This window comes from Chelon labrosus (genome assembly GCF_963514085.1).
Source record: "Chelon labrosus genome assembly, chromosome: 23".
Taxonomy (NCBI): Eukaryota; Metazoa; Chordata; class Actinopteri; order Mugiliformes; family Mugilidae; genus Chelon; species Chelon labrosus.
The window spans coordinates 20,612,382-20,627,859 of record NC_140356.1 but is presented as its reverse complement, the minus strand read 5'-3'; the positions used below and the strand labels follow the sequence as shown (position 1 = coordinate 20,627,859).

General features: G+C 44.4%; 2 protein-coding genes across 5 annotated transcripts in view; one reads left to right on the top strand and one right to left on the bottom strand.

Annotated features, from left to right (window-relative positions):
• ptprr (protein tyrosine phosphatase receptor type R) overlaps positions 1-8,376 on the bottom strand; it is a 24,972-nt gene extending 16,596 nt beyond the window's left edge. The window contains exons 1-3 of the mRNA XM_084573738.1: positions 8,283-8,376; positions 6,487-6,829; positions 2,705-3,009 (exon numbers count right to left, since the gene is read on the bottom strand). Coding sequence (XP_084429864.1) covers positions 2,705-3,009; positions 6,487-6,586 — 405 coding nt within the window. The 5' untranslated portion in view covers positions 6,587-6,829; positions 8,283-8,376. The remainder of the gene's footprint in view (positions 1-2,704; positions 3,010-6,486; positions 6,830-8,282) is intronic.
• Positions 6,963-15,349, top strand: LOC311508774 (tetraspanin-8-like). 4 transcript variants are annotated; one of them, XM_084573728.1, is made up of 9 exons: positions 6,963-6,994; positions 8,241-8,366; positions 9,458-9,538; positions 9,615-9,731; positions 9,801-9,875; positions 10,597-10,692; positions 11,127-11,231; positions 11,304-11,351; positions 11,461-15,349. In XM_084573728.1, the coding sequence occupies exons 2-9, from the start codon at positions 8,307-8,309 to the stop codon at positions 11,809-11,811; spliced, it is 933 nt and encodes a 310-aa protein (XP_084429854.1). In that variant the 5' UTR covers positions 6,963-6,994; positions 8,241-8,306; the 3' UTR covers positions 11,812-15,349. The 4 variants fall into 4 exon arrangements, with proteins under 4 accessions (XP_084429854.1, XP_084429855.1, XP_084429853.1 ...); XM_084573729.1 differs by lacking the exon at positions 6,963-6,994 and having other exon boundaries at positions 7,959-8,366; positions 11,461-11,544; positions 12,461-15,349; XM_084573727.1 differs by lacking the exon at positions 6,963-6,994 and having other exon boundaries at positions 7,959-8,366.
• The last annotated feature ends 129 nt before the right edge of the window (positions 15,350-15,478 follow it).

Here is a 15,478-nt window from a genome sequence, read left to right as displayed (position 1 = left end):
CCTCCCAGCTAACAGTAGCTCCTCCTAGCCTCTCAGCTAACAGTAGCTCTACCTAGCCTCCCAGCTAACAGTAGCTCCACCTAGCCTCCCAGCTAACAGTAGCTTCCCCTAGCCTCCCAGCTAACAGCAGCTCATCCTAGCCTCCCAGCTAACAGCAGCTCATCCTAGCCTCCCAGCTAACAGTAGCTCCTCCTAGCCTCCCAGCTAACAGTAGCTCCTCCTAGCCTCCCAGCTAACAGTAGCTCCTCCTAGCATTACTAAAGTTTGAATCTTCATTCATCGATATTCAAATATGTCATTTCATGTTTAAATAATATTATTCAGTCGTTAACCAGAGGATTATTTAAATCAGACAGGTGGAACAAATATGAGGTAAACGTCTAAGCACATAGGAGTAAAGCACTTTAGTGTCTGACCAAAACCCAAACATGAAACCAGAGCCAGGAAGTGGTCTGTATCGACTCCAGCGTCAAGCAGCCAACACATGCTGTGTGAAGCAAAGGACACACACACTCGTGTTTCTATCTTTGTGAGGACCCTCCACTGAAATAATGCTTAACCTCACTTCATCCTGATCGTCACCTTCATCCTAAAACCAAGTCTGAGCAGGTTTTAACCCCAGAGAGACGTGGAGCCCAGAAAAATGGACCCACAGAGTTAGTATTCACCAAGAGGTTGGTCCCCACGACCCAATAAAAACAACACACACACACTCACAGCAGGGTCTTGCAGGCTATCTGCAGAGATGGAGACTGAGAACCATCTGTGACTTATACAATCACAGCCTCCACCGCCTCTTCTCTCATATTATAATAAACTATATGATCAACTACGAAGGCAACGGACAAAGGAGCTTTCTGAGGAGGAAATAATCCACAGTCAGACAGATTGAAGACGACTGTTCCCCTCCACAGGAGTGGTCCACCAACAAAGATCACTCCATAATAGTCTGAGAGGTCCCAGAGGAACCCAGGGGAACTTCTAAGCAGCTAAAGGCCTCTCTCTCATTGGCTGATGTTAATGTTGATGAATCCACTGAACAACCATGGTGTGATGGACAAAGACACTGCTCTCCAAGAAGAACATTTCTAAACATCATGTGGACAAGACAGAAGACTATTGGGACAATGTTTAGTGGACAGATGAGACCAAAGTGGAATAGTTTGGTTTAAATGAGATGAACCAACACTGCATCATTCCAGCATCAGAACCTCATCCCTCCATCAAACATGGGGGTGCTAATGTCCTGGTTTGGGCCTGTTCTGCTGCATCTGGACCAGGACGTCCTGTCCTCATTGATGGACCAATGAATTCTGAATTCTACCAGTGAACTCTAAAAGACAATGTCAGGACATCTGTCCATGAGCTGAATGTGAAGAGAAACTGGGTCATGCAGCAAGACAACGAGAACCAAGAACACAAGTGGTTCTACAAAAGAACGGTTAAAGAAGAACAAGATGAATGTTTAGGAACGGCCAAGTCAAAGTCCTGACCTTAATCCAATAGAAATGTTGTGGAAGGACCTGAAGCAAGCAGTTGATGTGAGGAAACCCACCAACATCTCAGAACTGAAGTGGTTCTGTTCTGAGGACCTCACTGATATGACTGTCTCATGTCTCTGGTTTGGTTCTTCCTTCAGGACTCGTGTAGAAATGTTAAACTTGTGAATAAAGCTGCTCCGTTAGACGCTGTAGAGACGTAGAAGATGATTTCTCTCAGTGTGACTCAGTCATCCATTAGTGATGGTTTCATAGTGGAGTGATGGAGTGGCAGTGGAGCCTGCAGGGACAGGTCATGTGACCACACACACACAGGAAGTCAATTAACACATAAAAGGGTTATGTAAGGCTGAGCTGAGCCTCGCAGCAGTGTCCCATTGATAAAAGCAGATAGAAGGGGGGGGGGGGGGGGGGGACTGACTGACGGCCTCTCCTAAATCTGAAAATATGGAACAACGTGTGATCACTGTCTCCAGAGAAGATGAATCTCATAATTACATCAGCGTCTATAAACACAGGAAACCTTCAACATCTTATTTAAAGTTTCTACTTCGGTAGAAGAAGAAAAGGACCAAACTATTTGTTAGAGCAGACAGATAAATAACCTCGTCTGTAAACTCTCAGCATCTCCGTCTGTCTTTCGGTTTCCACCGGAGGGTTCTCCAGACGGCCTTCACTCCCACAATGCATCTGTTCTGGCAGAGCTGCTGGAAAGACTTCAGTTATAATAATAATAATAATAATAATAATAATAATCTCAGAGCGTCTGATCGGTCGTGAACACTTGTCATTTTTTGTATTTTGCGTCCGACTGCGTCTCAAAGTCGCCCTGAAGGTCGCTGCCGTTCATCTAAAGAGTTACGCAACCACCCATTGTGTAGGTAAGTGGGTTACCGTTACCATAGCAACAGAGAGAGCAGCATCCCTCCTCCTCCTCCTCCTCCTCCTCCTCCTCCTCCTCCTCGGTGCTGTACATAGAGACAGACGTCTGCAGCTCCTCATCCATCACTCACTCACTGAGCCCGTTAGCTTTGACCTTTGACCTCAGAGGGAGGAGATGACCTCCGTTTACTCCAATCAGCTGACTCAACATGTAAACCACAGGTACGTCCTACCTACAGGACTGTAACCTCAAGACAACAGTACCCAAGCCCCGCCCCCTCGCCGTCCGACCGACAGCCATTACCTCCTGTCGGATTACTCACCACGGTAACCAGATGTCGTGCAGACACAGCGGCGTGTTCTGGACGCACTTCGTGGCGTGGTCGAGCCAGCAGGTCGACGCCTGGCTGAGCTCCGCCGGGCTCCTGGCGAAACCTGGATACCAGCGCGGCGCCGGGCGTCTCTTCACCGGAGAACCTGGCGAGGGGCTGGTGGTGACCACGATGATGATGATGATGATGATGGGGGCGGTGGAGGTGGTGGGGCTCCGGCAGGGCGTCCAGATCATACTGAGATGGAGGGAAACGGCCGGAGTGGCGAGAAGGGAGGGGGTCGCCAGCAGACGATTCTAAGGAGAGACGAAGAAGAGACGTCAACGTTAACACAGAGAATATTCACGTTAGCTAACGACATGCTAACTGGCCCTTGGATGGTAGGTGTTAGCCACACATGCTAACTGGCCCTTGGATGGTAGGTGTTAGCCACACATGCTAACTGGCCCTTGGATGGTAGGTGTTAGCCACACATGCTAACTGGCCCGTGGATGGTAGGTGTTAGCCACACATGCTAACTGGCCCGTGGATGGTAGGTGTTAGCCACACATGCTAACTGGCCCTTGGATGGTAGGTGTTAGCCACACATGCTAACTGGCCCGTGGATGGTAGGTGTTAGCCACACATGCTAACTGGCCCGTGGATGGTAGGTGTTAGCCACACATGCTAACACCGTCTGATTTAGGACCGACTCTAAAGACGTGAGGAAGAAGAGGAGACGAGTCTTTATAAATGTACGGCTGGCTACGATCAACGTCGTCCTGGGACTCATCGCACCGAGCAGGACTCCCTGAGAGGTAAACATCCCATGTGTGTGCAGGCCGGCCGAGAGGGAAACCCCCCGACTGAACCCTCTCAGCCGTGAGGAACACGAACGCTGCATAATTCATTGTCAGGCTTTATTTATCCAAACTACAGAGAAGAAGAGAGTGCTTCTCCCCCGGCAGCATCCTGCTCCACATCCAGAGACGGACCTCGTCTATTTAAAGAGAACACGGAGGAAGCAGCGTCACTGTTCAGAGAGATCTATAGGCTTATTAATGCTCCTAAAGAAAAAGCTTTATTGATCAAAGCCCTCAACAACACCTGACGTCCAGCCCTGACGTCCTGTTGCTACGTTAGTCTGACTTAGTTCAGCGTTAGAACTCGTAATTATGATTCTTCAAAACGTGGAAAACACAAAGTCGACAAGTGTTGGTAATGTTTTTCAGTGTTAGCATGGCTGCTAGCGTTAGCCGCCTCCATGTTACCTCTAGACTCCACTAGCCAGTATTTCTGGAGCTAGCGGTTTTCAAATATCTTCTTTGTTGACTGGGTTTGTTAGTTTGAGCTCATTTATTTATGGACAGAGGAGTTAGAGCCGACTGTTGATCAGATGTTTGTTCTGGCAGAGAGAGTCACGACTAGCAGACTGTTTTTCTTGCCAACAATCAGTTCATCACCAGCGGCAGACAGAAGTAATACCACAGAGCGTTTCATGTGAACAGAAACGTCTCTACTCGTCTCTGTGACACTGAACTGGACCGGTCTGGTCCTCTGAGACGGCTGCCGAGCCGACACAGCTTCTCCTGCCGACTCCCCGTCTCCCTAGCGACAGCGTCCTGGTTGCTACGCCTGCTGCCGAGCGGAGCCGCGCTCCGATTGGCTGGAGGGGCTCTGAGGGAAATGGCAGCAAATCACGGGTCAAATTAAAGCGAGGGCGATGTCTTCAGGCAGATGTAGGTGTGTGTGTGTGTTCACGCGCACCGAGGGGACGAATGATTATTTTAGCTTTTACAAACAGGGAGGAGACGATGTGTTAGAGGCAGAGAAGACACGAGAAGCTCTGAGCTGTGCCTCTCATGATGTCTGAAGAGTTTATGTTGTTTGGTTTGTTATTTTGGACAGAATGATTTAATAAGAACCACCAGATATTCAGTAAACTAATCCAGTAAAGAGCTGCCAACAGAAAAACATGGTGTGACAAAGAGCTGCTGCCAACATTAGAACACACAACGTACTCACGTTAGCTCATAAGGCTAAAGCTAGCAAGTCTCTGGGGAAATATAATAATGTTTTAAGGTTAGCTCAAGCTAGACTGTAATTTAATAAGAATAACTATGATGAACTTATTAAAACAGAGGATATATAGTAAACTAATATCCAGTAAGAGATGCCAACGTTAACATAGACCGTTATTCTAGATTAACCTAAGATTAGCTAACGATACAAACACGAGGAACACATTGTGTTTAGATTTATTAGTTTTAAATCAAGAACAGTGAACAATTATTGTGACGTCATTCGTTTAGAGAAGAACCAGAGAAAACGACGCAGTAAAGTCTTTAAATCTGAAAGTACCCTCAGATGGCAAAACATTAGGTACACTGGTGAATGTGTTCTGATCTAAATAATGTTCAGCTGATGTGGAAACAGAGTCAGAAAGCTGGTGATTCAACTGGATGACGATTCTGGAGGATGAAGTTTGAATTACACATTAAAAGAGTCTCTGTTATTTAGCCTAGCTCACAATGTCAAAATAATAGGAACACGTGTGAAAATGACCTAAAACGTTCTTTAAACCAAGACACGGTGAGTTGAACTTGAACCAGAAAAGAAAAACACCATGACTGCAACAGAACCGCTTCACACGACACCTCAACAGAATGGTTCTCTCAGCTTTAGAACCTCAAAACTCTTTGGTCCTTTGTTTTAACACTAGAAGAGACGAACAGGAACAACACATCGACGACCCGCCACCGGAGAACGGCCGACCCGTTGGTTCTGTGTTACTGATGTTTCACATGATGCTAAATAATAAGTTCAGTTTATTTAATCACCGTTTTCCTCTGACGTGTGCTTCCATCTTTAAATAACTGTAATTAGAAATAAAACGTGTCTGTAAAGAGCTGGAGCCCAGGAGGAGAACAGCATCATCTAACAAACGCTCCTAACAGATGATTTTGTAGAAGTAAAGAACTTGTTGAGTTCTGTATCTCCAGAGCGGAGCTGGAGATGCTCGCTGCGTCTGCGCCGACTGAGGCAGCGTTTAAAAGGACGCTGAGGAGGTGAAAGCGGTGGAAGCCTCTCGTAAATTAAAGGAGCTGTCACGCTGCCAATTAAGCACTCGGTTTAGTGAGAAGTCAGTCTGGTGCTTCATTCTGACCTAGATTCAATTATTTGATTATTTTTTTGTGTGCCACCACACACACACAGGAACGCATCATTAAAGTCAGAGAGGACGGAGACGTCTTCTTCTTCTTCTCCTGCTGCTGCAGCTTTTAAATCAGTGTCAGATAGTGTTGACGGTTTAAATCTGGTTTTAATCAGTTAATTTACTGTCCTCCTGTCAGAGCGTCACGTCTGCACAGTTTGACCTCAGGGAACAGAAAATAGTAAATGACACCAAAACACACAGAGGGAATAGATCAACGAGGGTGATGATGACGGCTGCGCATCATGGGCTATTCTTACAGTAAATCATGTACAGTCATCCCTTCAGGAGGTTTTCAGTGTGTCATATCTCTATATATTCCTTTAACGCACCTTTAATGTCAAAGACTCTGGTTATGGTGCAAGGTTTGGGGATGGATGCACAGTGTTCAGTTACTGGGATGGATTCACTCACAAATTATTAAGGATATTCTGATTATTTCAATCAGTGCAATGTAAGGCTGTTAGCTCGTTTTGGAGACTGGGTGACAGAGGCCTGATTAATTACCAGTAATGACCAATAAGTGATCGAATGAATCGGGCTGAGCTGCAGGCATGTGTGGCGTGAGGCAGCCGCTTACCTGAGATCAGCAGCTGTGTCCATGTCAGACACAAGGAGAGAAACATGGTCAGAAATCCTCCTCTTCTTCTTCTTCCTCCTCCTCCTCCTCTGCAGCTCATCCTTCCTTCCTGGGGTAAATATCCCGGAGCTTGTGTTCGCTGCAGCTCCTGTAATCATGCATCAAGGGGAAGCAGCAGCAGCCGGTGGGTGTTTTTCATGCAGCCGAGCCGCCGGAGCTTCCTACCCGCACCCTGAAGCGTCCTAAGCGGCCTGGCAGGAGGAGGAGCAGCCGCTCAGCAGCAGCAGCGGCGGATCCGATCCGAGGAGGAGGTGATTTTCATGAGAGGAGGTTCAGGTGAAGACTGGCGAGGGAGAGAGAGAGAGGAAGAGGAAGAGAGAGGAAGGGGAGGGAGAGAGAGGGGGAGAGGGAGAGAGAGAGAGAGGGGGAGAGAGTAAGAGAGAGGAAGGGGAGGGAGAGAGAGCAGGAAGAGGCTTGTTTTATATTTTTAAATAATATATTAAATAAGGTAATTTAGTTTTTTACTATAATCAAATAAGAATGACTAAAATAATCTATTTGAGTAATAATGTATTATTTATTTTACTACTGACCTACTTTAGCTAGCTGCTATGGTTACGCTAATACATCACGAAAATTAGCATTGCTACATTAATACGATTAGTACGTAGCGTTTAACCAGCAGAAAACTAAATAAAAAGCCATAAACACAAGCCTCTTACAATACTTAACCGACTACTGGTTCAATTTGGACGTTTTAATTATGCTAATTAGTCTAATTTACTTACATTTTAAGATCCGTGCTACGTGGCGTGCTAAAGCCTAGCATGAATTTAACGTACGCAGCCTCTGCTGGGCCCCTGCAGCTATGACAGGGGCGCCCCAAACCCTGTTACCACGGTAACGACGTGGCAGATCTGTATTTTAAATATTTTTTTAAATACTTTAAAATATTATTAATGTTGAATTTATTATGCGGAGAAGACAATTTGAGATAATTTTATATTAATATACTGGTTGTGAGAAAATAATTAAAAAATCCTTCCCTGCTAGCTTGTGTGTGTAACCGCTAACAGCTAACAGCCTTCGCTAACGGCTAGTTGCAATTAAGCTAACAGTTAGCTAGTAATCTGATTCCTGTTTGAAATATTATGATTAAAAAAATTAATCCAAAAGTAAAATAGTAGTTTTAAAAGAAATTCTTCTGAAATTAAAATAAAAAATAAAAAATATATAATTTTTAACATGATTTAAATGTTTTTATTATTTAAAAACGCTTATATAAATATATATTTTTTAAATTTAAAGGTGCAGTGGTTGGTACATGCCCCCCCAAAAAAAATGTTTTCTCTAAAAACAAATCCAATTTAGTTGAACTAATATAACTTTAAATAACATTGTAACTGATTTACTATACAGACAAATTATTTCAAACATGCACGATGTGAAATGTTTGAGGTTTTATTGGACAAATAAAAGTTTTTTGATTTCTGGAAAACATGACATGTTGAGATAAAATATGTATATATTAATTAAATATTCATGTTACATTTTATTCTAATTTTACCTGCAAATGAAAATATAAAGAAATCTGTTGTTGTTTGACCGTGTTTACTTTGTGGACCCCTCCGGTTCAAACACTGTCAAAGTGGATTTTAACGTCTTTCTAAATTCTTTTTTGCAGCGTGAGGCATGTTTAGTTCTCCATATAAATAAGACTCAGGGCATCTTCTGCTCCTCCCATCGTCTCACAGGAAACCCGTCCCAGTCGTCTGACTTCATTTCACTTTCACCACCTGCTCTGAATCCTTCAGCTCAGGATGTCTGGGGTCAGTCCTTGTCTCAGGTGTCTCTTCATCAGCTTTAATGTCGTCTTTGTGGTGAGTTACTGGATTGAAAAGCAGAAAAACAGAAGATGTAAAGCGATCAAAGGATGATGATGATGATGATGAGGCTGATGATGATGATGATGATGTGAATAGAGAGGAAGTGAGTGACCTCTGCTGGTGAAGAGGCTCGGGTACATTTATGAGTCAGGGCTTTAGAGACATGTTGAATCTGTGTTTTAATGATTGTTTTACACATTTACTGGTTTATTGACAGGCGCTTGTTTGGAGAGCATCATGTGTGTTTCACTTCCTGTTCTCACGTCCTGGTGTCCAGTCAGCTGTGATGAAGGAATCCTGATCGCTGGGACTTCAGCGGAAAACGAAACTCCTCATTTAATTATTTAATTGTCAGTTAACTGTTGCAGGGACGTCATGGCCAAAAATACTGAGTTTAACGTTTTATTTAATACAAACGGTTCACAGTTAGAAAATACATAGTAATATATATTTAACTTTTCTATCAGTAGGTTGAGTCAGTCTGATAAATCTGCAGACGTCATGTAAATAAAGTGAATAAAAGTGGTTCATGACAAACTGTCCAGTTCATTAGGTACACTAGTGAAGGAAGGAAGGAAAGAAGGAGGGAAGGAAGGCAGGGGGGAAGGGAGGAAAGAAGAGAGAGAGAGAGAGAACAAGGAAGGAAGGAAGGAAGAATAGAAGGAAGGGAGGAAGGAAGGAAGGGAGACAGGAAGGAAGGAAGGAAGGCAGGAGGGAAGGGAGGAAAGGAGATAGGAAGGAACGAATGAAGGAAGAGAGGAAGAAAGGAAGGAAGGAAGGAACGAACGAATGAACGAAGGAAAGGGGAAAGACAGGAAGGAAGGAAGGAAAGAGTGAATGAAGGGAGAGAGGAAGGACGGAAGGGAGAGAGGAAGGATGGAAGGAAGGAAGAAAGAAAGAATGCAGGCAGGAGGGAAGGGAGGAAAGGAGAGAGAGAGAGAGAGAGAGGAAAGAAGGAAGGAACAAACGAAGGAAGAGAGGAATTAAGGAAGGAAGGAAGGAATGAAGGAGCCAGTAGAACATTGACTTGTGGAGCTGATAAACCTTTTGGAAGGAGCTGTAAAGTTGTTGTGTGTGTGCTTCAGGTGGTGGGTGGACTGATCGTGGTCACGTCTCTGTCTGGTTTGTCTTCGTCTCTGGACGGTCTACGTGGAGGACAGGACGAGGTGAGGGACTCACACATTCACCTGTTCACCTGTTCAGAAAGCAGCACTGACCGACGGTCGACTTTCTGTCACACAGCTTGAAGTTCAGACGACCGGCCACATCGTCCTGTACGTCTTCGGCTCCGTTACCATGGCGATCAGCGTCCTGGGAGCCTTCGGAGCTTATCGGCAGAACCTGGTGGCTCTGGTGGTGGTGAGTAGAAGACACCAGGTTCTGCTTTAAACTGGACAACTAATGGACTGACAGCGTCTTCTTCTGCAGTTCCTGCTGTGCACCGTGATCGGAGGACTGCTCATGCTCAGAGACGGAGCCGTGGCTGCCTCGGTCCGACCGCAGGTAACCACCTTTACCTGGTCCTAATAATGTGGCGTGATCAGGCTGCCTCGGTCCGACCGCAGGTAACCACCTTTACCTGGTCCTAATAATGTGGCGTGATCAGGCTGCCTCGGTCCGACCGCAAGTAACCACCTTTACCTGGTCCTAATAATGTGGCGTGATCAGGTCCTATGCCTCCACAGACTGGAAGGAGACGCACTGAGACAGACATGAGGACGAATATGAAAAGAAATAAATATTAGAACATCCAGACAAATAAGATCCAACAAACTGTCCAGTTTATTAGGTACACTAGAGAAGGGAGGGAGGGAGGAAGGAAGGGAGGGAGAGAGAGGAAGGGAGAAAGGAAGGGGAAGGGGGGAGGGGTGAAGGAAGGAAGGATGGAATGAAGAAAAAGAGAAAGGAAGGAAGGGAGGGAGGAAGGAAGGAAGGAAGGATGGAAGGGAGGGAGAGAGGAAGGGAGAAAGGAAGGGGAAGGGGGAGGGGTGAAGGAAGGAAGGATGGAATGAAGAAAAAGAGAAAGGAAGGAAGGGAGAGAGAGAGAGAGAGAGAGAGAGGAAGGAAGGGAGGGAGAGAGAGATGAAGGGAAAGGGGAAGGGGGAGGGAGGAACAAAAGAAGAGAAGGTAGGAAAGCAGAAAGGGAGAAAGGAAGGGAATCAAGGAAGGAAGGAAGGAAGGAAGGAAAGTTAGTAGCTAACAAACATTTCCCTGCTGTCTCCAGCTGGAGGGCGTGATGGAGGCCAGGTGGCGTTTACTTCTTCCTCTGGATCAGGCGTCAGACGACATCAAGCATCGAGTGGAGACGCTGCAGACGTCAGTAAGAACCACTTGAACTCCTTCACTTCCTCCGTTTCACAAGCTCCAAACGTTCCCCGTACGGGTAGAGGCGTTACCACGACGAGAGTCACGGGGAACCTCCCATCAGCTGACATGAAGGCCGTTGAATCAGCTGTTTGAGCAACACTATACTTCCTGGTTCCAGTGAAAGCTACTAATGTGCTAACGTTTCCTCAGAGCTACTAGACTTCTGTCTCTGAGCGTCAGCTGTTAAACTGAATCAGTCTGAGGAGATGATCCACGTCACGGTTTAGTAGAAGCACAGAATGAAACCCAGTAGAACCAACATGTGTCAGTTCTTAGAAACTAAAGCTGAACCAGAAGCTGCATGGAGGTCTAGAGCAGGACTGGTTTAGGCTGGTGACACATGGAGTCAGTAAATAAGAAACTCTTCTTCTTCTTCTGTGTTTGTAGCTGAACTGCTGTGGCCTGTTTGGACACAGAGACTGGGGGGACAACGTCCCCGACTCGTGTCTGTGCAGCCAATCAGACGCTGAGTGTCAGGAGATCGACTACAGAGTGAGTGTCCGCCGCCACACAGACGTCAGAGCAGAGTAAACATGGTTCATGTGGTTCTCTTTGTGTTTCCAGAACTTCCTGTCAAACCTTCTCTGGAAGAAGAAGTCCGTCTTCAAACAGGTCGGTCTGATTCAGATCAGAGTTCAGTCAGACTGAGTAGAGTCCTCTGTTTACAGTTGTTCTGTTTACAGTAGAATAAACATGGACATTTATCTCTCTCCTCCTTCAGCCCTGCTTCCCTCTCATCCTTCCCTCCGTTAAAACAAACTTAGACGTCACTCTGGCCGTTAGCTTCACGCTCTGCGTCCTGGCGGTGAGTGAGATATCACAGATATGTCGACAAGAAATATATCTCTTCTCTTCTCATTTCATGTCTCTTCTTTCATCTCACCTATTTTTTTCCCATCTCTCTCATTTCGTCTCATCTCTACCTCATCATATTGTATTTTATCTCATACTATCTCATCTCTTCTCATCTCATGCATTGTATCCCATCTGTCTCACCTCACATCTCATCTCATATCTCACCTCATCTCATCTCATCGTATCTCGTCATATCTCACTTCATCTCATATCTTAAATCTCATATCTCAATATCTCATCCTATCTCATATCATCTCATCGTATCTCATCTCATCTCTCATCCCGTCTCATTTCATTTCATGTCATGTCTCTTCCTTCATCTCACCTATTTTTTTCCCAGCTCATCTCTACCTCATCATGTTGTATTATATTTCATTGTATCCCATCTGTCTCATCTCACCTTTCATCTCATCTCATCTTGTCTTCAATCTCATATCTCAATATCTCAATATTTCATCTCATCTCTCATCTCATCTCTCATCTCGTCTCATTTCATTTCATGTCTCTTGTTTCATCTCATCTATTTTTTCCCATCTCTCTCATTTCATCTTTTCACCCCACCTCATCTCGCCTCATCATATTGTATTTTATTTCATAGTATCTCATTTCTTGTCATCTCACACATTGTATTCTGTCTGTCACATCTCATCTCATCTCATCTCATATTTACCTTTTTGTTTCTTCAGGTTCAGTTTTCCTTATTTTGTGATTTTAAACTTGAACATTTTCATGGTTGTCCCACATTTAATCCACCAAACAATAACGATCCATCCTTCAGCGAGGCTAAACACATCGTGGACTATTAGCTACATGCTACGCAGGCAGCGCTAACCTTCCCCGTGTCTCTACTTTACCTCCGTCTCTAGCTGCTGGGCTCGCTGCTGTCGTCGCTGATGATCTACCAGATGTTTAACCGCCCGCTGACGGTGTCGACGGTGCTGTTCAGCGACCAGCCGCCCGCCTACCAGCAGCTGTACAACCTGCCAGAGTAGATGAGAGGACAGTTAGACCAGGATCCAGACAGCACAATCAGCAGCAACAAGGTTCAGTGGTGGAGCCTTTAAATATGAACTGCCTGGTGCATGTTGATGCTTTTATATGAACCGTCTATGAGACCTGTCATGACATGAGATGATGAGAAAAGATAGATATGATAGAATGAGGGGAGGTGAGATAAACCGAGATGAGACTTTATTAATCCTTTAGGAGAAATGTAGATGTTGCAGCGTGAGGACAAGACATATGTTTGTGGAAATTAAACTAAAGTAGAGCTTTGACTGTCTGCACATTTCTGAGAACGTTAAATGTGCTTCTGGGAGTTTTTTTTTGTCTTATTTAAATGATTATTAGATTGAAAATGTCGTGTTTTTTTGGAGAAGCTTATGCTAATGTTCTAAACCCATGTAAAACCAACCTGTATATGATCTCTGGAATAAAACTGACAACATGAGCTTCACCTGGTTTGTTTGTCTCTGATTTAACAGAAGATAATTAAATATAGATGAGTCATGGTGTAAGCCTGGAGAGTCGCTTCGTCTAGCCTCCCAGTCAGTGCCTCAGTTCGCAGGATGTCATCGCGATAACACAGCAGGTTGCCATGGAGACGTCCCTGATCGGGTCCCAGACGGAGTCAACCATCAACAGGTGTCCGTGAAGGAAGGGAGGCAGGGATGGGACAGAGCGTCTCACAACAGCGATCTCCTGGGGGAGTTGTTCCAGGAGCGGCCTCGGCCAAGGAATGCAGATTAGATTATGATTGTTTGGGTTAGGGAGAGTAGTCGCATTTCAACAGACACGTCTTACTCTGTTTGTACATTCTGGTCTTCAAATCCATTCATTCGCTTTGCAAAGCCGAAAACTTCTCCAAGATGTTTTCCATGTTGCGGTTTATACCCACAGTCTGAGCGCTAACAGCTCTGCTCCCTCCATCAATCATGTCGGGCAGCTTCATGGGGCTTTGGACTGCTGACACCATCTTCCTAATTTTCCGATTCACCAGGGCAATGCCTAATCCAGTCAGCAGGAAGCCTGTTATCATGGTTCCGAATATGTAAAGATCCTCGATGATTTTAAATTTGGAGAGCAATGCGGAGAGAGGCTCTTAAAGTTTGAGACAAGACAGGACGAGACAAAGACACACGAAACAAGTACAGAACCCAAAAACCAGACCTGAGGTGAGATGAGAGATGAGATTACATAAAATATGAGAGAGATGAGATAAGATACAGTTAGATGATATAAGATATGAGAGAGATAAGATGAGATAGTAGGCTATCACAATTTAAAGAGACACGAAGCCCTTACAGAAACTAGAAAAGTAGAGATGAGATGAGATGAGAGACTGTGACAACATAACAAGATAAAGAGATGCAAAACTAGAGATGAGATGAGAGAAGACGTGAGAGAAATAAGATATAATGAGGCACAATGACAACAGCTTAAAGGGAACTACAGAAACAAAAACAAGAGCTTTAAAATGTGGTGGACTCACAACAACCAAAATTCTGATGGAACCTTTTATAGTTCGTAGGAAGAAGTTAATGGGACTAAAAGTTGTTGGGAAGTTAGATGGGTAAAAAAAAAACGTTTCTGTCTCACATAATATAATAAAAGCTAAATAGACGAAAGGTGAATGAAGATGTGATCAGTGTAATGCATTGGTTTTCAACCTTTTCTGGGTTGTGAACCATTTTGACATCACAAATTTGTGGCGACCCCAGAGACATTTTCTTCTAGAACTAGTTTTTGATCATGTTTGTTAAACGCTTGAACTGGCCACAGTGAAGATTTGAACGATGGAAAGTATTACAGTGCTTCTGTTTCAGCTTCAGTTTGTCATGTCTTCTGTGTATTATTATTATTGTCTCTCTCAACTCACCACATGTAATAAAATAATCTTGGCTGAGCCTGCTACACCAGTCGAGTGCTATAGCAGACAGAGCGCATGTCACCTCTGACATAACATCCAGTCCGGAATGATACTGAAATAATTTTTAATTTTTTTTTTATCAATTACTAGACATTTCAGGCAGCGGTCGCGTTAACCGAATATTTTCCGTCACTGACCGTTTTCTTTAAAATGTGACGGAAAAATCTGAAGGCCGTCCGTCATTTTGACAGATTGCAGTTCACACCCCTGACCACTTGGTGGCGAGTGACCTTATTAATTGGATCTTGTCTCTCGTCGCAGTTTGCGTTCCAAACATCGCGGAACTTTTGTCGGTGCGCGATTTCCTGGTACACCGATTACACTGATGCACACGTCAGAGCTCGGTACCGTCTAAGAGCTGCTAGCGCTAGCAGTCCCGTTCCGAGTACGGACAAGACGTGTCGGCAGCCGAAACTTTTATGTGTTTTGTTTTGTTACCACCGTTAAGTCAATACTGTTCTGACAAAAGGACTTAAAGTTAATGAAACTTTAATGAAAATTAAATGCTATTGAATATGTCATTATTATCATTTTAAAAACTTAAAGTGACGGGTAAAAATAGATTATGACGGGATTTTAATGACCTTGTCAGTCAAAATGGCCGACAACGAAAAAGTCTAGCGTGACCTCTGATTTCAGGCGACCCCAAATGGGGTCACGACCCCAAGGTTGAAAAACACTGGTGTAACGTATGGTTACAGCTTGGAAGTCCCCAGTAAATGTGCAGATAACTGTCAGATTAGAGTCGTTGAGGTGAGAGAATCACAACATGACGTTAAAGTGACATGATGCTGCAGTAAAAGTACTAAAGCAGCAGAAAACACTGTTCATTTCAGAACAAAAGTTTAACTGAATGGTTTTGGACTCCAGTTAATGTGACATTGAAATATTTAACAACTCCTTTTTGTTAACCAGTCACTTCCCAAACTTTCTGTTATTTTTCAGGAACACTCTC